Raw genomic sequence first — 27,302 nt, forward strand, 5'->3', positions numbered from 1 at the left:
TTTTTAGAAAAAAAAAAAAAGCTTATTAAGAATGAAATTTCTTCTCGTTTTGATCCTATAGAAGGAGGAATGCTCTAAGGTAAAATGGGGTATGATGCTAAAATGGGAAAAGTAGGGTAGATTGATTAAACTTATCTGAAAACTAGCAGCAGATGTTTGAGAACTCCATCATAGGCCTGAAATAAATTTAAGGATAAGTTTAAAGGTTTGGTATAAAGTTTTCTTTAATGTCCTGGGTTGAATGTAGATGGAGAGTTGGGGGAGGTGTGAGTTCTGGAGAACTGTTAATTTGTTTGTAATTTTATTACCTATCTGTCTGTGCATCTGTCTTCATTGGGGTCCCCAAGACCACTCTCAGGCTTGATGATTCACTAGAAGGACTCACTGGACTCGGAAGCTGTTACACTCATGGTTATGATTTGTTAACACTGAAAGGATACAGATAAAAATAAGCAAAGGGAAAAGGTGCATGGGTAACGTCCAGAAGAAACCAGGTACACACTTCTAGATGTCCTTTTCCAGTGGAGTCACATGGGAACACACTTAATTCTCCCAGCAACTATGTGTGACAACAGGTGTGAAGTCACTACCAAACAGAGAAGTTCACTTGAGCCTTAGTGTCCAGAATTTTACTGGAGGTTGGTCACGTTGGTATACTACAGTGCTGGCGTGACTGACCTCAGCTATCCAGATTCCAGTACTTCCCAGGGCAAAAACAAGCATTCACCATAAATCACACTGTCAGTATAAACTTATCTGGTCAGATTGGTACAGCATGGCCCAAGGTACATACATACTGGGATATTGTGCCTGATACTTGTTTTTATATGCACCAGTACATACATCTCTAGTTTACTAACTCCATACTTTATTTGGATTGAATTAGTTTTTCCTCTAATGTCCTTTGTCTGTTTGAGGATCCCTTGTAGATTTTCACATTACATGTGGTCATCATGTTTCTAGGTTTCTCTGGGCTGTGACAATTTCTTTTCTTATTTTTGATGGCCTTGACGATTTTAAGGTGTACTGGTCAGGTCTTTTGTAGAATGCTTCTCAATTTGAGTTTGGTTGATGTTTTCTTACGGTTTGACTGGGATTGACGGTTTTGGGAGGAAAACCAGACATGAAGTTCCAATTTTCATCACAGTCTAACTAAGGTATAATATATATTTTGAACCTTTAATTATCTAATTTAAAAATCTCCTGGCCCTTCAGAAATACTTAATCAGATTTTAGGCCATTATGGTGCTTATATGCCAGATTTGTTCTCAGTGGCTTTTCTTATCTGATAACTTTTAATTAATATGCAGCCTTCTTTGCAGTGGTATCAAGATCGCTGTGCACAACTTCATATCTTTCTGGAGACAACAGGGAAAGGAAGCCAGAAGGGAGAACAGTAATTGGTCAAGTTGCAGATTAGGGAAGCTAAAATTGGTCTCTTTTACTAGATTAGAATCTGGAGTAAAACTCCAGTCTGGCCCTTCAGCATAACTTTTCCATTATTCTCATATGCCTCTCTTCCTTCTACAAGCCAAATTAAAATTTAGTATTAGGGACTCCAAATGGTACAAACTCATTCATTCTCTTTAACTGCCTAACTCCTACTCATTCTTCATATTGTTGCTTAAATGTCAGACCTTTTAGGAAGCTATACTTGACTTAGAGGACCCTCAAGGCCTGTCATGGGCTCTTGTAGTATTCCGTATAATTTTTTGTCTAGTCCTTAATTTAAGTATTAGTGTATGTTTTAATGTATTTTTTTTTTCCAGACTGTAAGCTCCACAATGTAGAGACCGTGTCAGTTTTATTCATTTTTGTATTCTTAGAGCCAGGCCAAGCATTCAAAACAGCCATGCAGTAATATGAATATATCTGAATCAATGAGTGAATACATAAATAATTGAGAAAATGAATGGATATTAGATATTAAAACTTTTACCAACTCTACTTATAGCAGCCTGACTCTTGTTAACCATAAATACACACGTGTAACGCATGGGCCCCACACTTACCCTAAGTTATAAAAATGATACAATTAGGTAATTTCTACCCTAAGACAGTCAGTTTTTGCTCAGCGATCTAACCACGTAGGCTTGCTTACTTCTGAGACTCGCTTGACCTATCTCATTGAACTTGCTCTGTGCCTGAGATACATGTCCAATTTCTCAAGGCAAGTTCTTCTTCCAGAATTTTCTTGTGACGTACTTTGAGCCAATTCCCTAGTTGGTTCTGTACCAGTAAACTCATACCCCCAGCTATTACATGTAGCACATTCAACATTCAGGGACAAACTTTGATGTAAGTTAAAACATTTTTTTCTTTTCTAAATATTGCCCATTAAGACTATGTTTTAAGGATTGTTTTCTAATACTTTCTTCACTCTTTATCAGAGGTTTGTCCTCCTACCTTTTGCCTTCAAACCAAAACATCAGTAACAGTCCTCTTTCCCCAAGATCTTTGTTCTCTGGCCAGCATTGATTATTCTTCCCCATGGGGGAGCTTACTTTCTAGTCTATACCTCAGGACACAGAATCTGAACTGCTTTTAAAGTTTGCTTATATGAGTTTGCTGAGCTTTCTGACCCAGAGATATCTTCTGTCTTTGCCTCGCGTTTAATAAACATTTGGAACATCCCTTCAGCCAGTCTTGGCAGAGTAGGCTTTTTATTTCCATGTATACAAAAACTTTTATTATCAGCTAACCATCAAAGGAAATCAGAGAAAATGGTTTGAACTTATGACCCAACTATTTGGACAGATTAGGGCTAGGAAATGTAATGCAAGGCATGTATGTATAGACTTTGTACACTTTTACATATTGGTTTCACTCGCGTCCCTGTGAAGAGACCACCAAACAAAGACTAGGGAGGGACCGACGTGTTAAAGAATGCCTGGACGTCAGGCACCTCAGACCGTTTGCCCATTTTATGACAAGAATTATCTAGATCTTGTAGGATGGAAAAATCGAAAGTGCCGTTTTCTGGCTATTTGGAACCACTGTCAAGTTTATATTGGGGTCAAGCGGTGTTGGAGAAGAAAATAAGATGCTTAGATTTTAGGTCAGGTGTGAGCTGAAGAGGTTTTAAGGTCTTGAGAACACAGGCTAAGGGAGAAGAAGGAGGAATGGAGGGTGGAAGGTTGCCTATAGTGAAGGAGGCAAGTCCAGAGAAAAGAGAGGGTAGAGACAGAGTGAAGGGGTGGGGGGTGCTTGCCCCCCTGGAAAGTGGAGAGAAGAGAGAGGGTAGAGACACAGAAAGAAGGGGTGTGGGGTGCTTGCTTCCCAGGAAAGTGGAGAAGGGGTGGGTAGAGACATGGAGAGAAGGGGTGGGGGTTGCTTGCCCCCCAGGAAAGTGGAGAAGGGGTGGGTAGAGACATGGAGAGAAGGGGTGAGGGGTGCTTGCCCCCCAGGAAAGTGGAGAAGGGGTGGGTAGAGACATGGAGAGAAGGGGTGGGGGGTGCTTGCTCCCCAGGAAAGTGGAGAAGGGGTGGGTAGAGACATGGAGAGAAGGAGTGGGGGTTGCTTGCCCCCCAGGAAAGTGGAGAAGGGGTGGGAGGTGCTTGCCCCCCCAAGAAAGTGGAGAGAAGAGAGGGTAGAGAGATGGAGAGAAGGGGTGGGGGGTGCTTGTCCCCCAGGAAAGTGGAGAAGGGGTGTGGGGTGCTTGCCCCCCAGGAAAGTGGGAGAAGGAAGGGTAGAGACATGGAGAGAAGCGGTGGGGATGCTTGCCCCCCAGGAAAGTGGAGAAGGGGTGGGTAGAGACATGGAGAGAAGGGGTGGGGGACGCTTATCCCCCAGGAAAGTGGAGAAAGGGTGGGAGGTGCTTGCCTCCTAGGAAAGTGGAAAAGGGGTAGAGACACAGAGAGAAGGGGTGGGGGTGCTTGTCCCCCAGGAAAGTGGAGAAGGGGTATGGGGTGCTTGCCCCCCAGGAAAGTGGAGAGAAGGAAGGGTAGAGACACGGAGAGAAGGGGTGGGGGATGCTTGCCTCCCAGGAAAATGGAGAAGGGGTGGGGAGAGACACAGAGAGAAGGGGTGGGTGAGCAGCCAAAGCAGGTGTCCCCACAATTGACTTGCCACCAAGGGAATGTGGGTGAATGACCAAGGCAGGCGTCCCTGCGGTGATCAGACACCAATGAAATGTCGGTGAATAATCAGGCAGGCATCCCCGCAGTGATTAAACACCAAGGGAAGACTGTCTTCTCAAGTCTGTGACCGGCGCTGGAGTTTTCGGTCCCTGGATAAAACACATCTCCTTTGTCTCTACCAGAAAAGGAAAGGAACTGAAATTAAGAGAAGGGCGAGACTGAAGTGTGGCACCAAGATTGAAAGGAGAAAGAGATTGAGGGTTAGTGAGAGAGGTTGGAGAAGAGAGTAAAGGGGCCGCTTACTGGCTTTAAAATTGGTGAGATGTTCCTTGGGCTGGTTAGTCTGAGGACCAGAGGTCATAGGTGGATCTTTCTCATGGAGCAAAGAGCAGGAGAATAGCGGATTGATCTCCCAAGGCAGGTCCCCCTATCCGAGTCACGGCACCAAATTTCACTTGTGTCTGTGTGAAGACACCACCAAACAGGCTTTGTGTGAGCAAAAAGGCTGTTTATTTCACCTGGGTGTCGGCGGTCTGAGTCCGAAAAGAGAGTCAGCAAAGGGAGATAGGGGTGGGGCCGTTTTATAGGATTTGGGTAGGTAAAGGAAAATTATAGTCAAAGGGGGTTGTTCTCTGGCTGGCAGGGGTGGAGGGGTCACAAGGTGCTCAGCGGGGGAGCTTTTGAGCCAGGATGAACCAGGAGAAGGAATTTCACAAGGTAATGTCATCAGTTAAGGCAGAAACAGGCCATTTTCACTTCTTTTGTGATTCTTCAGTTACTTCAGGCCATCTGGATGTATATATAGGTGCAGGTCACAGGGGATATGATGGCTTAGCTTGGGCTCAGAGGCCTGACAATTGGTAACCTTTTTCACCTGACCACATCTATGGGTTTAATACTAACTCTCCAACTTTTTTCTTTATTTTTATTTTTATTTTTATTTTTATTTTACTTTAAGTTCCAGGATACGTGTACAGAATGTGCAGGTTCTCAGCAAACTAACACAGGAACAGAAAACCAAACACTGCATGTTCTCACTCATAAGTGGGAGTTGAACAATGAGAACACATGGACACAGGGAGGGGAACATCACACACCAGGGCCTGTCGGGGTTTGGGGGCAAGGGAAGGGAGAGCATTAGGACAAATACCTAATGCATGTGGGGCTTAAAACCTAGATGATGGGTTGGTAGGTGCAGCAAATCTCCAACTTTTTTCTATATTGCCCATCTTAACCTCCTACCAGCTTGTCCCTCTGTCACTTTTACCCCTTCTGTTGTTTTACTTGTAAGATAATACAAGAGAAATACATGTCTGCCTATTAATTTATTTCTTTACCAAGCACCAAACATATGTAATATAGAAGGTACTATGTTAGGAAGGTCCTAGTCATACACACATATAGAAAAAATAGTTTAGTTATTAATTACTCATGCCTCAAATTATCAAGAAAAGTAATCAAAACTCATTTAAACATTTTTACTATTAAAAATGATTTCTTCTAGTTTTGGGGCATTTGGTTATGTAGTATTCCATATGATTGACTTAAAATTCACTTAAGAAGCTTGTTAAACATATACTTAGCTCCTGGGCTTGGGGGTCAATCAGTAGAATCCCCTCTGTCTTCCCTCTGTTTTTAGTTTCCTTGTTTTTAGTTTCTATATTATCCATATTCCTTTATCTTTCCCAGTTCTGCTATGCCATGGTAAGAATTGCAGGAGTTACTAAGCAGTTTTCTTAAATATTCAAAGCATTTGCTGGTGATTATAGGGAAGTTATTCAAGGAATTTGGTAAATTAGAAAAAGCAAAATATTTTAATGATGTATGAAGAATTTTGTAGGTGAGTTTTATGCTGTTGTCATATCTGAGTCTTAATTTTTGTTACTTTTTTAAATTTCCATTTTTTATGAGTTTTTTTTTCTTATACTTGTTCATCTGACAAAAGTAGGTAGTTTTTTAAAAGCTCATTGTGTAAATGGTTAACCATTTTTAAGGTGAATTAAGACATACATTTTTGTAATCTAAGGGAAGTTACTTGGATAATTTATTATATTTATAAGGTTTGACTTCATGCATAGCCAGATCTGAGGACAGTGCTAAGTGTGATTGTAATGTAATTATATTTTAGAAATTGAGCTAAGATTTTAATATAACCATTAAACTGATTATTGAAATCTATACAGTTTGGAAAAAAATTACCTTTAAGTTGATAATATTTTTCATGTTTTTTTCAGATACCTATATTTTTTAAACTTGACTAATTCCCATCTTAATGTCTTTACTTATTAAATATGACATCTATGAACATCTGGCCCTCTTAGCTATTATATGTTTAGTGAGGTTCTCAATGTTATTTACTAAAGAGCAACAAATCCCAACAAATCAAGAGCAATTAGTGGCCCAGTTTTGGTGTATAGTTTCTTATATTCTTTCTAATCTAGTTTTTTAGCTTTTTGTACTCCCATCTGTGAAATTGTTAGATGTTTTCAACCTAAGCTTGCTTATGGAAAATGGAAATAAAACAGAAAGAGGGGAAAGGCTGGGAGAAAAGAGAAGCAAAGACCTCTTTGAATACTCAGCCCTTCCCACTCACCCTGTGCATAGCACTTCTTCACATTTTTACTTGTCTGCACAATCTGTCTGCTTTTCATTGCTTTTCAGAGTCCTCGAGTGATTTTTGCATTTGGTCTGACATTTTTCTTTTTAATCAACGGGAGAGAGTCTATAGTTGCCTTATGGCAGCATAGTGAAACTGGAACTTTTGACTTCTTTTTTTTTTTTTTTTTAATCTTCATAGAATGTCTTTACAGCATGGGAAATTTTTTTTTTTTGCTTTTCACTATATACAACTAATGGCTTTTACTTATTTTCATTTAGATCTAAGAACACATTTTAACAGTTACTGCTTCCTAATCTTGCTTTATCTGTATTAAAGAAGCATTTGGAAATTTATAATTGTTCTTGACCTTGGAGGTTGGTTTTCTCAACCTTTTTTTTCCTGCAATATGTAATATCTTTAGTAATTTGGTACATTTATGATTTCTAAACAAAATATGTGTCTTTTGAACATGCTGAAAAGTTAGTGTATGACCCCACAAAGAATTTGGAACAGGTGCCAGCCCAATTGCGACTGCCTGACTTCTTGTCCTTACACTGGGAGTTGTTAGCATGAAAAAACAAAATGTCATGGCATTTTCTCTAAAATAATACTTTGAAAAGAATTTTTGTCCCTGGTGGTAAAAAACTTGGCACCCAGCAAGCAAGAGTATCTTGACTCATAGATGTATAAAAACGTTGTCAGTCCCCCTGGAGCTACGGAATTCCTTTCTCATAGTAATTTTTCTAATGTCTATAGCTCAGTTCATTAATTTTTATTTTGCTGTCTTGGAATTTGTCCATAAAAGTATTTTTTTCTATTTATTTTTAACCTGATCATCAAGTTCCTTGGCTTCTATGGGTGTATAGTTTGAATTTTTGTTGTTGTTGTTCTATTTTGTTTTGGGGTGTTTGGCTAGGAAGAACTAACTATAGGATGTTTGTCAGGGACATGTTCCTTGGGAAATTTATCTCACTGCTCTGTGCTTGTTTGACAGCTGTTCTTGCACTTCTGACTTTAATTCAAAAAGTTAGAAAGCCATATGTGAGCAGCTGTTCACTGTTTTCATTAGGGCAAAATAAGATCGGATGCAAATATTATCAGGAATGATTTAGGTTATATTGTAAAAATAATTTAGACTATATTGTAGGAATAATTTTACAGTAGTTATGATATATTGTAAGTTACCAAAAAGAAGGTTCTAGAATTAAAAACAATTTTAAGCGTAAAGTACTATTTGTTGAAAGATGAGAGGTGTTGAAAGATGATATGCTGTCTGAAGGTAGGATAGTGAAACAGCTAGCTTTTGAATTCCTCTTCTGGTTCTAGGATTTTATGATTTCATGGTAGTGTTTATCCTTCTCTACAGACTAACTTTTCCCATGACTTCCTATGCTTTAGAACTCTTCTGTGTAATAATAAGCTTTTTTTTTTTGAGACAGAGTCTCACTGTGTCACCCAGGCTAGAGTGTAGTGGCATGCTCTTGGCTCACTGCAACTCCGCCTCCCAGGTTCAAGCGAGTCTCCTGCCTCAGCCTCTTGAGTAGCTGGGATTACTGGCATGCACCACCACGCCCAGCTAATTTTTTTTTTTTTTGTATTTTTAGTAGAGATGGGGTTTCGCCATGTTGGCCAGGCTTTTTAAGCTGATTCATATTTATTTGTGAATTATTATCATAGCCATAGAAAGACTTATCATTTATTTGGCTTTCAGGTACTAAAATCAAAATGCAAAATTGGTTTGCCTTTAGTTTAAAGTGATCAGAACAAAAAAAAAGTGAAGATAATTTAATGGCTTATCTTTTTCAGTAGTCCTCCAGAATATAAACTTTATAATCATCTCTCAGACATTTAAATAAAGTATCTAGTATTTATTAAATATTTACCACATGCCAGGCAAAGTACAATTAATTTAACATATGCTCTCCTGTTTAATTCTCACAGTGATCCTGAGACCTTAGGGTTTATTATCCCCATATTATAGAAGAGGAAAAAGTTTAGAGAGTTGAAGTAAATTACCCAAAGTCACATAGTAAGTACTGGGTCTGAGATTTGAACCCAAGACCATTTTTTTTTTTTTTACCAAGTTCTAAATTTTAGAAGATATTTACTATATCAAAAAAGTATGAAGTTAAAAAGAATCAGAATGTAAAATTGTGAATATGTTAAACCATACATACACATGCACACACGTGTGTTTGCATTTGGAGAGGCTAGAAGGTCCTACACCAAAATATTAATAAGGGTTACTTTTAGGTATTGGCATACAGATAATTCTTACATCCTTCTTTATAATTTCTTGTAGGCTATACTTCTTATATCTGCTATTCTCATAATCAACAAGGTGGGAATTGCTGCTATTTTTATATTCTAAAATCTTGACATCTTACATGTATGCAATTTTCAAATCTGTCTTCACTGTCTTATTTGAGAATTATAAAGCTGTTTTTCAGTAGCTTTTGTATTAATTTGTATAAAGACAGATATTTTATATATTTAGAGACTATCTCTTTTAGGATACTTTTCTTATTTCTCTTTCTAGATTTCAGATTTTTTGGACATTATTGCACTCATCTTTGTGCCCCTACAGTCTCTAGGACAAATCCTGCACATAGAAGACATTTCTTAAAATTGATTGAATTTATTTCAGTTGTAAATTTTAACCACAGTACAATAGTTGGAAAGAATAAACGAATTACAGTTGTAATAATAAAGGAAACTTAGGTTAAGAAAATTTCCTAGATTTGTGAATCAGTCATTTCTCTAACTTTGTCACCTAGTTCTACCAGATGAATGGGTGGTTCCCTGACAACGTTGGGCACCCATCAAGGCTTTTTTTGTTTTGTTTTGTTTTTGTTTTTGGCTGAACCTCTTAACTCCCCATCTGCGTCATGCTTTTCTTTTTTTCTTGACCACAGCTTCTAGGATCTTAGTCTGCTTCCTTGTCCTCATGCTTTTATATATACATACACACACAAACACACACACACCCATGCACACAGACACACACACGAGTATGTCAAATGATAAAAGTAATGCAGTTTCACTGTAGAAAATTTTCATAATACCAAAAATTATTATGGATAATATAGAAATTGCTTGTATTCCTATCACTTTAAAAATAACAATTTTTGAAAATACATATATGTGTATGTGGTTTTTTTTTTTTTTTTTTTTGAGACGGACTTTCACTCTTGGCGTTCAGGCTGGAGTTCAATGGCGCGATCTCGGCTCAGTGTAACCTCCGCCTCTCTGGTTCAAGTGATTCCCTTGCCTCAGCCTCCCGAGTAGCGGAGTTTCCAGGTGCCGGCCAGTATGCCTGGCTAATTTTTGTATTTTTAGTAGAGACGGGGTTTCACCACGTTGGCCAGGCTGGTCTTGAACTCCTGACCTGTGTGTATGTGTTTTAATTGGGATTATAATGTATTAAAATCTTTATATTCTGCTTTTTTATTACGTAAATTTTCAGAAAATATAAAATATCTTCTAAAATTTATTTAATTTCTATATGATTGTCCATTCTTTAGGTATTCTATAATTCATTTAATAGTTGTTTGATGTTTAGCATTGAGGTTGTTTCTAGGTTATTTTCTGTCATACAGAGTGTTGTGCCATGAATCTTTGAAGAAGAAATCTTTTTGTATTTCCTGAACTGTTTTGGGAGGATAGTCTAGGAAGTAATATTACTAGGTAAAATGTATGAACTTCTAAAATATGTTGCCAAGTACATTTAATAAACATTATGATTTTTTTCTTCTACCAGTGTGTGACAGTGTTGACTCATTGTCTATCACTGGCCTTGAGAAGTCCATATTTTACTCTTTGCTAATTTTATAAGCTGAAAACAGCTTTTCACTATTTTAATTTGGATGTTTTGGCTTTGATTAGTAGAGAGTTGAGCTTTTTACCCCCATAGTTTGATTTTGCATTTCTTTTTTGTATCATCCATTTCCTCTTATATTCCATACTTGTAACGGTACCTTTCCCAAGCTAGTTATTTAAGCTTTTTTTAAAAAAATAATTTTAATGATTTTTGAAATGGACTCTTTTGAGCTTTTTTTTTTTTTTCTTTTTTTACCTTTTCCCTTTTTAAGATTTTTATTCTTACCTATTAGGAAGACAACAAGGTATATCTAATTACATGACAAACAGTCTTCACCAAGAAGCCAGAATCTTAAATTTATAGCTCACTGTTGCCATCTGAGATATAAATAGAACTTCAGTTACTGTGTGTTGCTTTCCATTAAGTCTACTTCCTTGCTCTTCTTAAACCCCACTACTCCTTCTTTAATGATAGCCCTTCTACCAACACATGGATCTTAATAGACTATAAGAATCACTTGACTGATGTGTTTCATTTACATTTTAGAGAACTTCCATAATAAGTAAAAGCTCTCTCAGTGTGTCTCACAGAGAGATTATCCCACAAAGAAATGTTCCTCTTTGAGCATTTTCTTATATTTCTTCCTGTCTTCAAAATAAGTCAGATCATTTAATTTATTTTAATCTTTTCTGTTAAATGCCAGTAGTACAAAGTCTCAATATAGTCAGCAGTCCTAAACAGCCCAGGAGAGGGGACCTCTATAATAATGGAATGCCAGTAACCAAAACAGCATGGTACTGGTACCAAAACAGAGATATAGATCAATGGAACAGAACAGAGCCCTCAGAAATAATGCCGCATATCTACAACTATCTGATCTTTGACAAACCTGAGAAAAACAAGCAATGGGGAAAGGATTCCTTAGTTAATAAATGGTGCTGGGAAAACTGGCTAGCCATATGTAGAAAGCTGAAACTGGATCCCTTCCTTACACCTTATACAAAAATTAATTCAAGATGGATTAAAGACTTAAACATTAGACCTAAAACCATAAAAACCCTAGAAGAAAACCTAGGCATTACCATTCAGGACATAGGTATGGGCAAGGACTTCATGTCTAAAACACCGAAAGCAATGGCAACAAAAGCCAAAATTGACAAATGGGATCTAATTAAACTAAAGAGCTTCTGCACAGCAAAAGAAACTACCATCAGAATGAACAGGCAACCTACAAAATGGGAGAAAATTTTCGCAACCTACTCATCTGACAAAGGGCTAATATCCAGAATCTACAATGAACCCAAACAAATTTACAAGAAAAAAACAACCCCATCAACAAGTGGGTGAAGGATATGACCAGACACTTCTCAAAAGAAGACATTTATGCAGCCAAAAGACACATGAAAAAATGCTCATCATCACTGGCCATCAGAGAAATGCAAATCAAAACCACAATGAAATACCATCTCACACCAGTTAGAATGGCAATCATTAAAAAGTCAGGAAACAACAGGTGCTGGAGAGGATGTGGAGAAATAGGAACACTTTTACACTGTTGGTGGGACTGTAAACTAGTTCAACCATTGTGGAAGTCAGTGTGGCGATTCCTCAGGGATCTAGAACTAGAAATACCATTTGACCCAGCCATCCCATTACTGGGTATATACCCAAAGGACTATTAATCATGCTGCTATAAAGACACATGCACACGTATGTTTATTGCGGCACTATTCACAATAGCAAAGACTTGGAACCAACCCAAATGTCCAACAATGATAGACAGGATTAAGAAAATGTGGCACATATACACCATGGAATACTATGCAGCCATAAAAAATGATGAGTTCATGTCCTTTGTAGGGACATGGATGAAATTGGAAATCATCATTCTCCGTAAACTATCTCAAGGACAAAAAACCAAACACCGCATGTTCTCACTCATAGATGGGAATTGAACACTGAGAACACATGGACACAGGAAGGGGAACATCACACACTGGGGACTGTTGTGGGGTGGGGGGAGGGGGGAGGGATAGCATTAGGAGATATACCTAATGCTAAATGATGAGTTAATGGGTGCAGCATACCAGCATGGCACATGTATACATATGTAACTAACCTGCACATTGTGCACATGTACCCTAAAACTTAAAGTATAATAATAATAATAATAATAATAATAATAAAAGGAAGGAAAAAAAGGGTTAAAACTCCTTTCAGAACTCTTTGATGAAGTCCTATGATCACTACCTGGGTGAGGGGTTCAACTGTAATCCAAACCTCAGCGTCACACAATATACTTGTGTAACAAACTGCATATGTACTCCTTGAATCTAAAATAAAAGTTCAAATAAAAAAGAAAAAATAATAATGAAATGCCTGTAGAATATATGTTTATTATGATTGGAGATTCCTAAATTGAGAGAAGGAAATTCCTCCACCAGTTAGTAATGAAATGCAGAAGTGAAACTGAGTATCCTATACCTATAATATTTCGTTCTAACTCTTTCTTCACCATTGTCACTAGGAGAGTTGGCATGCAAAAACATCTTGAGAGTTGCACATTTTAATAAATTATTTACCTTTTCCACACAGGCCTTGATAGTCATATAAATTCAGTCTTGCTCAGAGTTGTCCAATCTTCTGACTTCTCTTGTCCACGTTGGAAGAATTATCGTCTCGGGCCACACATAAAATATACTAACACGGGCTCCGAGCAAGATGGCAGCCTCCGAGCCGGTTAGGCTACAGCTTCAATATGATTACCCACTGTCAGCTACCCTGCACTGTACGGCCTTCCTGGCTTCTGGTTGACTTGAACAGGCGCCGAGTTGTCACAGGTCTCATTAGTCTCATCCGCCAGCGATTTGGCTTCCGTTCTGGGGGCCCTCCGAGGCCTCTACCTGGAGCAGGGGTTCCTGCCCCCCACCGAGAGCGCATGCCTGATGAGAGACAATGACTGCCTCAGAGTTAAATTAGAAGAGGGAGGAGTTGCTGAGAATTCTGTAGTCATAAGTAATGGTGACAGTACTCATTTATCACTTTGAAAAGCAAAGAAGTGGGCATTTAAGTTAGAGGAGGATGAAGAAACTAACCCAGATTACAACTATTCAAAGAAGCATTGGAAGAAGCAAGAGTACAATAACAATAATGAGAAGGTCTTGGATCTAGAACGAAAAGCGGTCACAGATCAGACTATAAGCCAAAAAAAAAAAAATAAAGAAAAAATAAAGCAACCTGTGGCACAACGGGTGATGATAACGAAGAGACCCCCCCCAAAAAAAATCACCAAAGAAAAAGGAGAAATGTGAATATGAAAAAAAGGCCAGGAATCCCAAGTCACCTAAAGTACAGGCAGTAAAAGACCGGGCCAATTAGAGATGTAGTTCTCCAAAAGGCTCTGCTAGAAACAGCCTTGTTAAAACCAAAAGGAAAGGTGGTGTAAGCGTTTGCTCAAACGAGAGGCCCAGTTCCTCCTCGGAGTCTGAGTCTTGTCATGAATCAATCATGATGGTCCCAGCAAAGTCACTTTGGAGGCCAGAAATTCCTCAGAGAAATTACCAACTAAGTAATCAAAGGAAGGACCCTCTACCAAAAGTACAACTGCAGACAAACTGGCTACAAAACCTGGCTTTAGCCTTAACCCCCAGCAAGGGCAAGACCTCTGGAACATCATCTTCTAGTTCAGATTCTGGTTCAGAGTCAGAGGTGAATGCTTGATGTCATCGAGCACCCCGGAGTGTGCTGTGGGTTTCTAAAAGACAGTAGGCCTTTTTGCAGGAAGAGGTTGTCCAGGCCCTGGGCTGTCATCACAGATTGCAGGTGCTACTGGATGGAAGCGTTCTGGGTTAAATGGTGGCAGACAGGCTCCTGGTCCTTCTCCCAGTGTGTCTCTCCCCAGTTTAGAAAGAGGATGGGGTAGAGGAGAGAACCTTTTTTCTTGGAAGGGAGCTAGGGGATGGGGCATGCGGGGGAGAGGTCGAGGACAAGGGCATCCTGTTTCCTGTGTTGTAAATAGAAGCACTGACAACCAGAGACAACAGCAATTAAATAAAGTGGTAACAAATTCATCTACTGTTTTCCAGAATCTGGTAGAGACACACTAGAAGGACTGTATGGTCTGTTACCGCTGTTAACAGCTGCCCCTCAAGTTGGAGAAAAGATTGCATTTAATCTTTGGAACTAACATCCAGTTACACTCTCCTGATGTCTGTGATTACAAGGAAAAATATTAAGCCACAATCCAGAGACACAGCAAGTAGATACAGAAATTCTTTCATCCTTACCTGCCTTGAGAGAACCTGGGAAATTTGATTTGGTTTATCACATTGAAAATGGAACCGAGGTAGTGGAGTATGCTGTGATGCAGGAGAGCAAGATCACTGTATATTGGGGAGAGTTGATTGATCCAAGACTGATTATTGAATCTCCGATTAACACATCAAGTACAGAACCTGTCTGAATATGACCGCTCCATCTTATAGTTTATGAATGTCTTGTTTGTGAAAGTGACTATAACTTGAACTTTTTTTTTAAGAGGATTTGAAAGTTGTATGGGTTTTTTTGTTATCTTCACTTTACTGCATAGGAAACAATCTACCTCATCATTTAAAATGACATGGGTGTCGGTTTTGTAGACCTTTGGTTTTTTTGTCAGGTTCAATTTCAGTTAACAAAATGTAAAACATGACATTCCCTGCAAACGTTGTTGTATACCAATACGTATGGTTTCTTCTCTTTTTAAAAAGTTTTTGACCATCAAGCAGCAGTTGTCAGTAGGAGTTTATAATACCAAGAATGTGCTGCATATCTTGTCTCATTAAGTTTTAAGTAACATTTAAAAATATTAAAGCATGTTACTTGACCTAATTTTATAGCATTTGAGTTGTCCCATTAAATGGAACATCTTGTAAATTTCAAGTATTTTATACTTGGCAATTGTTAAGAGTTAAAAGGTAGTTGGATTTGTCACAGACAATGAGTTAAGGAATCCTTTCACGTTTTTCCCAACTTTAAAATTAAGGATTCTCAGGGCCCTGTGTAGAGCAGTAAAAATAAGACCTCGTGTATGTGTGTGTGTGTGTGTGTGTGTGTGTGTCTGTGTGTGTGTCTGTCTGTCTGTCTGTCTGGAGGAGAATTGGTGTTCCACTTGGGTGAGAGGGTTGGCTGTGAGCCTCAGACCAGGAAATGTGTCATCTTGCCAAGCACCTGGCTGAGTGTGCTGGAGTGAGGATTTGAACAGAAACTTCCTTTTCTGTTATTATTCACTACAAAGCTTAAGTGGCCAAATATATACTGTGAAAATTGGTTTCTTTTAATAAAAGATCAGATCCCTCCTTCAGCTGTACACATTTTTAAATAAAATCATATAGAACTAAAAAAAATATACTAACACGAACGATAGGTGATGAGCTAAAAAAAATTGCAAAAAAATCTCATAATATTTTAACAGACTTTACCAATTTGTGTTGGACTGAAGGTTGGCCAAGCTTGGTTTAGCTTAAGTTTTATGGATTATTTGTACAACAGAATTGAGTTGATTTCTGCGGTATTTTGAAGAGTGTGAAAGTGGTTTTTTAAATTTGTACTGTACTTATGTTATAAAGCAATATGAGTAATATACTTTATGTGTGAGACCTTACGTGCTCTAAGAAATACTTTTGTTAAGGATTTATATTTATGGTGGAGTATTCGTTACAACATGGGGTCTATACATACTTGTAAAGAAATTAAGGATAGAGAATGCATCACTCAGACCCCAATCTTTCCATTCATATAGACTGATTAGTCACCACATAGTCCATATTTTTCTACTATATTCAAGTCCCAGTTGACACCTTATGCATCATATTCCTTAGTTCCCAAACATGTTCCCTTATTTCTTTTCATGTAACTTTTAATTACTCATTTGTCCGAGTCTGAATCCTGAATATTACCCTTGATTCCATTTTGTTTCACCACCCCTCTCCAAATGTAGCTTTAAGTTTTTCCTGTTTCTTTTTCTACTCCCAGAACCCACAATTATAGCTCTGAAGTATCCTTCCAGTGAGTTTTCAGTATCTGCATGTGTTTACTCTAGCTCAAGGTGTGTTTTTTTTTCTGATATTTATGTCATTAATTGATCTCTCTGATGAATCTTGTCAGAGAAGTCTTCCAGAAGGACATTTCAGACCATATTGCTTTCTAGATTAAAAAACTTCAAAGACTTCCAAGAACGTACAAAGAATTCTCTTGAATTCCTTCCTCTGGTCTTCAGGGCCCTATGCTATGACTTCAACTTTTCTTTATTTCCCTCCCTCAAATATTTTTTCTCTTTTCCTTTTTATACTTCTTTCCTTCTGAGCTTTCTGTCACTTTTTGGCCTGTACCTAGCCATTTCCCTGTTCTTGCATTTCCAAATCTCATCTATCCTTCGAGAGTTGGCTTTTAGGTTTGTCTTCCAGCTAGAAGTAGTCTTTTCTTCCTGGGAACTCCCAAAGGCCTTTTCAGTTTGTTATTGTACTTAGTATCCTTTCTGTTGAACTGTGGTTGTTCATGGTTACTGGTTGTTATAGTTAGTTCTTTAACGCATGGATTCCTGTCTCATTATTCTATTTCTTGTGTACGTTTTCTGGTACACGTATATTCTTAAGACATATAAAGAGCTGTCTTGTTCTGGGGGTATTTCTTAGTTGAGAAAAATAAAACCTTGGGGATACTTTATATGCTAAAGATAAAAATGATTGTGTGTTTAAGATCTACAAAAATATGCTTGGAAGTATTTTTGCTAAAGAAGAGGTATAAGAAATTAGATATATAGATGAGACCTTGGATGACTTGACTCAAACCACTTTCAGACAGATGAAACGTAACTTCTAAATCTTTCTAGAAGGTTAGATTTTACGATATGTTCAATCATTTAAACAGTTATTTATATGAGACTTACAAGCAGAATTTTTTTTTTTTAGTATTTTTACAATATGCAGTTCACATTTTATGTACTCCTAATTTACTTCTTGTTATTCTTGGAATTTTTTAAAGGATTTTCCTGATTCTTAAATGGTTCTATTCTTTTTTGCAGTTCTTCTGTTAATGATATGTTTTTTATTTTTTTTAGTTCTCTGTTTGTCCTGGCAAAACTTACATTTGGAAAATGTTCTATTTTTCAGGTATCCTGGTCAGATATAGGAGGACTGGAAAGTATCAAACTGAAGTTGGAACAGGCTGTGGAATGGCCCTTAAAACATCCAGAGTCTTTCATTCGAATGGGTATTCAGCCACCTAAAGGGGTTCTTCTCTATGGGCCACCTGGGTGCTCTAAAACAATGATAGCAAAGGCTTTGGCCAATGAGAGTGGACTGAATTTTCTAGCTATAAAGGTAGGATGTTAAATTTTTTAATCGCTACTCTCTCTTGGCCTCCCCCGACCCCCATCCTCTTAACTCCTACCTTTAGGAGAACGAATAAAGGCATCTTAAGGAGCAGTGATTCTTTTTTTTTTTATTTGATGTTGATGGCAATATAATATAGGGAGATGAGTGATAAGAAATAAATTCGTGCATGTAATCAGCAAATCATGGTAGACATTGGGAAGACTGCTTTATTTAGTTTCTTGATTCTGGTATTTCTTATATCCATGTGTAACAGAGTCTAATCTTTTTTTTTGTTTGTTTCTACATTTTTAATTATAGACTTTTGCTTAACCAGGACTTAAAGATAAACATGACAGTGAATTCAATATTTACATACCTAGAATTTTCAAATGAACAAGACACTTGTTATGGTACACTAAATTCTTTAAAAATACTTTTCCATTCAGAAAGTATATGTGCATTGTTTTTATTCTGAACCACACATACATTTTATTTGTTCATTGCTTCGCCCCGATTAACTGGGATAGATAATCTTTCATGATATGTAGTTGTACACTTACTTTAGGACCAGATATTAATTTTATGTAACATTATGATATATCCAGATACTTAATCCACACATATAAAACTGTAAATCCATTTCTGTGGACTGTATCACAAAAATATATACCTAAATAGATTAACTATCAATTCATTTCAGAAAAGGCACATGATCATCTGTTTTGATATTACCAGGGAATTTTTTACATAACAGAATGCATTTTCTTTAGCGTGATCTTGGCTCACTGCAAGCTCCGCCTCCCAGGTTCACGCCATTCTCCTGCCTCAGCCTCCCGAGTAGCTGGGACTACAGGTGCCTGACAAATTTTTTGTATTTTTAGTAGAGACAGGTTTCACCATGGTCTTGATCTCCTGACCTCATGATCCGCCTGCCTCGGCCTCCCAAAGTGCTGGGATTACAGGCGTGAACCACTGCGCCCGGCCCAGAATGCATTTTCTGTCTTAGAACATTGAAATCATTGGCAGTTTGAAAGCACAAAACTTCAGAGTAGTTTGTCAACTTTTGGCTTTACTTAAGATTTTTATAGAATGATACTTAGGTGTGATTAAGCTGTTTGTTCTTTAAAGAGTCAGTATCTTCAACATATTTTTTATTTTCTGGAAGATATTGGAGAGTAAAAATGGGGGAGGAGACCATTTACAGCATGATCACTTATGGGGAATCACAACTACACTTTTAAAGGTTTCAGGTTTATTTGTTATTTTTTTGAGACATGGTCTCACTCTGTGGCCCAGGCTGAAGTATAGTGGTGTGATTATAGCTCACTGTAACCTCAAATTCCTGGGCTCAAGCTATCCTTCTGCCTCAGCCTCCTGAGCAGCTAGGACTACAGGTGTGAGCCATCACACCAGCTAACTTTTTAACATTTTTGTAGAGACAGGGTCTCACTGTGTTGCCCAGGCTGGTCTCAAACTCCTGGCCTCAAGCAGCCCTCCCACCTTACCCTCCCAAAGTGCTGGGATTATAGGAGTGAGCTGCTGCAACACAGCAAAGGTTGCGGTTTTAAGGGTTGAAGTAATGAGTGATTTTGACATTTCCCAGGACATCTTGATTTCTCCTTGGTCCTTGTCCTTTTATCATGTGGTAATGGGGATGGCTGTGTTTGCTGGCATTTTCTAGTCTTTTTACTCTCATCTCCATTTTTTCTGTTCTTACCTTGTATATTCTACAATTGCATATTCATAGTATTAGAATTTTTCTTGTCTACTGGAAATCTAAAATTTATTTAAGAACCTGTGAGCGAAGTCCTCATCAGATAAGTTTTCGACTTAACTCTCAAGAGCACACTTATTTTCTTACAAACTAGTATCTTACTTTTCCTGTGATCCAAGGTAATAATTTTAGATACTACTAAGACTGCTTTCTGGACTCTCCTAGAATTACTTAGAAATATATTTATTATCTTTTTTGAACATAAACATTTCATAACCTTAGACAATTTCATTTTTAGTCTTTTTTTCACTATGAGGAAATTGTAAATGATTCTTTGAAAGGTTTAACTTTGTACACTGCTATATAAAATAACCAGGCACACATTCATTTATTTGAGCTTTTTCATTAGATTTTTAGGTCACAGACAGAAAAGCCACATGATGTTAACAAATTATCTTAATCAATTGAGTTCATAACTCAGAGATTATTACATGTCCTAGTTACTAATTTTGATTTAGTGTGGATTTTTATTCAGTTTAGAATTTAGTGTAGTTCGACAGTATTATTCAATTTTTGAATCTGTATGGAGGATATACTTAATGAATGATGGGTTTTTATTTTTCAAATTGAATATCCCTTATCAAAATGCTTTGGACCTGAAGTGTTTAGATTTTGAATTTTTTTGCATTTTGAAATATTTGCATTATACTTCCCAGTTGAGCATCCCTAATCTGAAATTTGAAATCTAAAATGCTAAAGTGGGCATTTTCTTTGAGTGTCATGTTGGAGCTCAAAACGTTTTGAATTTTGGAGCATTTTGGATTTTTAGATTTAGGAATACTCAACATGTACTATTCGTTCAACTCTCCTATAGGTTTAAAATTTTTTTAAATACAAAGTTGGGAATATGAAAATAATTTGCCTTCTACTAGCATTTTCATTGGTCCTTTTATTTTCATCTATTCAGTGTTTGTGAGGAAAGTTTTAAAGTAACAATACCATACAGCTTATGTATGAGAAAATGGAGCCAAAGAAGTTGGGAATTCATACTCTGTTCTCTTTTTTTTTGAGACAGAGTCTTGTTCTATCGCCCAGGCTGGAGTGCAGTGGCACGATCTCAGCTCACCGCAGTCCCCACCTCCCAGGTTCAAGAGATTCTTGTGCCTCAGCCTCCCGAGTAGCTGGGATAACAGGCAAGCACCCCAACGCCCAGCTAATTTTTTGTATTTTTAGTAGAGACAGGGTTTCACCATGTTGCCCAGGCGGGTCTCGAACTCCTGAGCTCAGGCAATTTGCCCGCCTCACCCTCCCAAAGTGCTAGGATTACAGGCGTGAGTCACTGCACCTGGTCCTGTTCTCTTTAATTTTAACTTCCTGTTTAAAAAACTTGGCAACTTTTGTTCAACCCACATGTTTGGTTTCAACCTATATATTTGTTTTCTACAAGATTTAAGTGTTAAAAGTTAGTTTGAAATTTTGAAATAACAAATCTTACACATTTTGAAAGTGATCAGAAAAAGTAGACATACACTAGAATTCTCTAGCCAGTTAGGAAACACAAGTATTTTAAACAGATTGAAAGGAAAAACTCCCTGTCACTTTTCACAATGGTAATTACTACTTTTCATCTTCAAGATATTTTGGTAGACTTACACTTCTTCCTCTAAGTTTATGAAAGAACCTTTTAGCTTCCTCTATGCATCTTTTCTGAACAGGGATTAAAAGATACATACTGTACTCAGGGTGGAGACTTCACCTTGGCTTGTGTGGGCTCTTAATGCCCTCTGGCATATATATGTGTTTTTGTGTAGATTGTGACATTTGACATACTGTGTAAGTTTAGTTTGTTATCTGGGCCAGTTATGTAAAATACTTTCCAGTTGAAATTTCCTTTCTGCTTCTCTCTTGCTTTTGTCTGGAGTGCTACAATAGATTAATTGCCCTGGGATAGCTGCATTGCTTTACTACTATACGAAGAACTGTCACTAATTCTGCAAGAAATGTGATTAGGTCTTTGACAGGGATTTTCAGCAAATAATTATTCTGATGAATACAGGAATGTAATGAGCTTAGTATATCCTTGACTTTTTGGGAAATTTTCTTCTCTATACTTGTCTCAGAGAGGAATTGTATAAAATAGATTTCATTTCCAGAAAAACCTGTGGTTTATTCAAAGTAGTGCACAATTCAGAGTACAGGTGCTCCCCAATTTAAGATGGATTTACTTAAGTTTTTGACTTTACAATGGTGTGAAAGTGATATGCACTCTGTGGAAATTATACTTCGAATTTTAATCTTTTTTTTCTTTTCTCTGAGACGAAGTCTCACTCTGTCGCCCAGGCTGGAATGCAGTGGCGCGATCTCGGCTCACTGCAACCTCTGCCTCCCGGGTTCAAGCAATTCTCTGCCTCAGCCTCCCAAGTATCTGGGGTTACAGGCATCCACGACTACGCCCGACTAATTTTTGTATTTTTAGTAGAGACGGGGTTTCACCATGTAGGCCAGGCTGGTGTCGGACTCCCGACCTTGTGATCCACCCGCCTTGGCCTCCCAAAGTGCTGGGATTACAGGTATGAGCCACCACGCCAGGCCCAAATTTTAATCTTTTACTGAGCTAGTGATATGCAGTACAGTACTCCCTCATGATGCTGGGCAGTAACAGTGAGCCACGGCTCCCGGTCCGCCATGTGATCATGAGTGTACACAGCCAACATTCTAGAATGTACTGTGTTGCCACGTCATTTTTTCCAACTGTAGGCCAGCATAAGCATTCTGAGCATGTTTAAGGTGGGCTGATCTAAAATATGATGTTCAGTAGGTTAGGTGTATTCAATGCTTTACGACTTAGGATATTTTCAATTTTTGATGAGTTTATCAGGACATAACCCCATTGTAAATCAAGGAGCATCTGTAATTACTATTTGTCATTTAACTAGATATATTAATATTCTCTTATCAAAGATACAAGATAATCTGAAATTTAAAAATTCCAAATTCATCTTTAGGCTTCTGTTTTTTAATTTTTGCATGGAAAACTGCATAGGTACAAGATAATCTGAAATTTAAAAATTCCAAATTCATCTTTAGGCTTCTGTTTTTTAATTTTTGCATGGAAAACTGCATAGCTCTTTTAATTACAGAATGCTTTAAGATTACAAATAAGGATAATGATTTTAAGAAGGTTAAGTGACTTTTCGAAGGTCTAAGTGGTGGTGATGGCACTGAAATTTAGTCTCAGAACTTTCTGACTCAAGAATCTGAGCTCTTAACCACTGTATTATATGCTCTTCCATTTCCCTTTTTGTTTTTTTTTTAAAAATAGAACTAGTGTCCAATGGCTTTTTTCATTAATTACACAAAGTTACCAGGGAAGATAGTTTAAGTAGTTTCTGTAGGGTAGGTTCAGAGAAGTGGAAAGATGTTTCTGGGAACTGGTTTGAAAAATAATTTTGTTTCTCTAGGACAAAGAAAACAGAAAAATAACATGGCTTTGGTCTAGGAGTAAAAGTTAATAGGAAAGGGCAATCACAGCCAAAGATACAGGAAACTGTTCAACGATATAGAAGTGCCTGGAAAAAGACTGATGGTGGGATAATGGGGAGCTTAAAATTTACCTGTTAGTATATAATTTGTGCCCTTGATATTGAGTACGTCACGATGAAAAGAACACTAAGCTGGGATTCACATAGCTTGGATTTACTTCCTAACCTTAGCACTTTTTAGTTTTGCAGCCTTAAGCAAGTTCCGTAAGTCTCATTTTTTTCATCCAGAGAAGTATAACATTTGTACATTATAAGCTTTGGGGAGCATTATGCTTAAAAAGGCAAATGAAAAAGTTTTGGGGGTGCATAACTCCCCACTCCTTGAGTGTGGGCTTCTTTCCAAAGAATTTAATATGGAGAGAGGGGAGGGGAAGAGCTACTGTACAATGGTGAAACCTGACAAGCCGTGCCACAGCCAGATGATCAAGGTTAACATCTTCAGTGATAAGTCATGTTGACAGTACAGTTGATGCTTTGAACAACACATTTTTTTAATACATTTTTTTTTCAGTATAGTTGCCCTTCCTTATTGTAGGTTCCACAACCAAACACAGATTGAAAATATAATATTTGTGGTATATGGAAACTCCCAAATAAGGAGGGCTAACTATGTGTCCTCAGATTCCGCAGGCTGACTACAGGACTTGAGTATGTGTGCATTTTGGTATTCACAGTGGTCCTGGAACCAGTTCCCGTGGATACTGATAAATGACTATATATACCCTTGGATAATGTGGTGATAATAGCACTTTACTTCTGTTGTCTTCCTCCTGAGTGCTCATAACCCCTGTCCAACCATGAGAAAAATTTTAGGCAAACCCATGTTAAAAGACATTCTGTAAAATCACTGACTAGTACTCCTCAAAACTGTGAAGGTTATCAAAAACAAGGAAAGTTTGAGAAACTGTCACCACCAAGACAGTACCCAAGGAAACATGATAGCTAAATGTAATGTTACAATATCCTATGTAGGATGCTGGAATGAAAAAAAAAAAAGGACATTAGGGAAAAATTAAGGAAATCTGAATAACTATGGTCTTTAGTTTAATAATAATATCTCAATCTGGGTTCACTGATTGTAACAAATATACCATGCTAATATGAGATAGTAATAATAAGGGAAACAGTGTACCTGGGTGGGTGGGCATATGCGAGCTGTTTGTACTATCTGCTCAATTCTTCTGTAAATCTTAAACTTTGCTAAAAAATAAAATATATTTAAATAAATTTTGAGGTCAGTATAATAGATCTGGGCATATTGTAGATGAAGTAATTGAAGTTTAAAAGGCTAACTCTGAGTTCTGTACTGCAGTGAATAGGATGCATGGAGTAAGGCAAAGAAGAGTCATGAAGAAGATTGTGGATTTCATGGGTGAGGGCTTTGATGACCTCTCCTAGTCATAGTCCCCCTGCCCATAATGATAGTGGAAAGTTACTGGGAAAAGCCCTGAGAGGAACTTGGCTGGGGAACCTGGGTTTGGGGCTGCCCTGAACTTGCCTGTTTCACTGCACTTCTCAGTTGAAGCCTATAAAGGTGTGTGTTAGTTCTGGCCCCAAACCCAGACCCCAACACTATAAAGAACTCTTTCTCTTAGTGTTTTGGTTATTTTTTCTTTCACCTTGGGTGCAGCTTCCAGTTTAGTCTCACCAGGAACTATGTCATTTCATGCCTTTTGTGGATCCTAAGTCTATATTCTCCTTCTATAGGTTTATTACTGTTTGGGCTCATCTAGAGTCTGAAACCTTTTGAGTTTCTATTTAATTTCCTTTAGAGTTTTGTTTTGTTTTAACTTTAAAAATTCCCTTGACTTCAGCAAATAGTGTTGTATTATGTGCCTTATTTGCTTAAATCGGCAGTTATTAACATCAATATTAAACAAAGACATATACTTAGTTTTATCCCTGTTTGAATGACTATTAGGGAATAACTAATAGTAACCTGTTATTCTTGGGACAAGTGGAATAGTTATTGTGCCATTGTCAGTTTTACAAGGTTATGAAGAAGTTAGATCAGATTTACTTATATTTGTCATTATTTGTACAGTATACTATGTTAAAGTTGTAGCATCATATGTTAAGACTATATATATGTTATTTTTTTTGAGTTGGGCTTTTATCAGTTGATAAAGCTGATATATAAAAAAAAGTCTTGATGTGAAAATATTCCATAAATAACATTTATCTAAAAGCAGAAAATGACAATAAGAACTATAACAAAACCTTTAGCATTTGGAATCTAAGAAGACCTAGAGAGATTTAGAAAAAGAAGGATAATTTTATAAGGAATTTTATAAGAAAAAGAAGGATAATTTTAAACTTATAAGAAGTTTAAAAATAAGCACATTTTATTGTTGGGTTTAATTTTTTATTCATGGATAAATTAGCTGATGTAGACAGACTAGTTTTTTCTTTCTATCTCAATTCCTTTTTGAATGAAATTTAGAGGTGAAATATTACAATGTCATGTCTGTAATACTTTTAAAAATATTTGTAAAAGTTTTACAATTGGAATAGCAAAAATAACACCTTCTGTGTGTCAGGTATTGTGCATAGTAAACAAAGATATATTAGATGGGCTCCTCGTTATGTATCAACTCATTATTTAGTGGGAGAGATATTTGACTGAACAACTAATATGAAGAAACAGGTAACATAGAATCTGCAGCTCTTGGTTGTTGATTGTACGTGAGAAATGAGAAAGAAAAGCAGTCAAAGGTGATAAAAATTTTTACTGTCAATGACTGGCAGATGGAAGTATCCTAACTCCAGGGAGAAGAGGAGAAACAGGTTGGAGGTGAGAGAGAAAATACCAGTGTTGAGTTTGAAAAGCCTTTGGGACAAAATATTGAATATGTCCTAAAGGCAGTTGTATATATGGATTTGTAGCTCAAGAGGATGATTATTTCGAGAGATGAAAATATGGAAATTGAGATGAAAATGTGGAAATTGGAAATCAGTGTTTGAGATTCTGCAGAGAAGTCAGCAAAGGAGACTGAGAGTGACAAAAGTAGTCATTAATAGCAGAAGGGGATTTCATGGGCATGTAAATATGTGTAAATGCACATTTTACAACTTGCCTAATTGTAGCCAGCATGGTCCCTGCAATGTAAGTTCTGAAGAAATGTGTCATTTTTCTTTTTCCTGAATAGAATGAATGAATTTGGGGAAGGATTGTATTATACTTTTTGAGAGGAACAGCTCGAATTCTGTTCTCTTCCCTGCCAGCCCCTCTTGCATTTCAGGGTTTTTACCTGCCCACAGCATTCTTGCCTAGTAATTAAAACCTATTTTCAAACTCTTTGAAGTGCTTTCCCAGAATGGCCTTCTGTATGTGCTGATACTGTACTTTTTATTAATTTTCAAGTTCCTTTACTCACATTACATATATGTAATTCTATCTTATGTGAGTTTGGATTTTTACGAGCATATTCCATAACATTTAACCATAGTTAACACTTAGGTTAACTTGCCTTCCCCAGACACTTTAGAACTTATAAAAACTTCATTTGAATTGTAATAACTAAAAGCACCAGGCAGGTGTCAGACACATTTAAAAAGCCCTTGGGAGGACTGAAAAAAACCCAGTAGTGATTAAAGGGGCAAAATTGTAAGAACATGAGGTGTAAATGTTATACTCAAGTTTGTGACTGATATGGTGTAAAATAATGAAGCACAGTAAAAAGATAAGTCAGGTTTACTTCTCACTAGATTAATAGAACAGCTGGACAAATATTTTCACATGTGTTTATGATATTTTTGTTATTTTGTAAACTTGGATACTTGAAATATTGGCCATGGAATGTTAAAAATAATGCTATTAAAAATAACTCAATTAATGGTACTTATTAATGGCAGTTTTTCTTGATCATTCTTATCAGTAAAGCACATGCTATCTAGGAGGTAAAATATGTGGCAAGACTAACATACATTTTTAAAAGTAACATAACTTGTGAGCAAATATGGGACTGAGACTATACTATATATACCTAAACTCTGTAGTTAGATATAAATGGTCTCTTGTTTATAACGGGTACTAATAAACTTCTTATTTTCAAATTAGCCTATGCTACCATCTATTAAGAAAGAATTATACTTCACCTTAGCCACTCGATCTGCTCACCAGAAATACATTTGAATTTGAATTGCTGGTACTGTGTAAAATCTTGTTTTAAATTTAAAAAATTATTTTTAGCAGC

At 37.2% G+C, this 27,302-nt stretch overlaps 1 protein-coding gene and 1 pseudogene across 4 annotated transcripts in view; both read left to right on the forward strand.

The window, feature by feature from the left end:
• Positions 1–27,302, forward strand: part of AFG2A (AFG2 AAA ATPase homolog A) — a 392,804-nt gene that overhangs the window by 85,744 nt on the left and 279,758 nt on the right. For 2 of the 4 annotated variants that reach the window (XM_003816399.7, XM_008969471.6), the window contains exon 11: positions 17,647–17,856. The exons of the other annotated variants lie outside the window; for them this stretch is intronic. In XM_003816399.7, coding sequence (XP_003816447.1) covers positions 17,647–17,856 — 210 coding nt within the window. The remainder of the gene's footprint in view (positions 1–17,646; positions 17,857–27,302) is intronic. 4 annotated transcript variants of the gene reach the window in all.
• On the forward strand, positions 1,481–25,371 carry LOC134730288 (coilin-like; annotated as a pseudogene).

The sequence above is a fragment of the Pan paniscus genome, chromosome 3, assembly GCF_029289425.2.
Source record: "Pan paniscus chromosome 3, NHGRI_mPanPan1-v2.0_pri, whole genome shotgun sequence".
Lineage (NCBI taxonomy): Eukaryota > Metazoa > Chordata > Mammalia > Primates > Hominidae > Pan > Pan paniscus.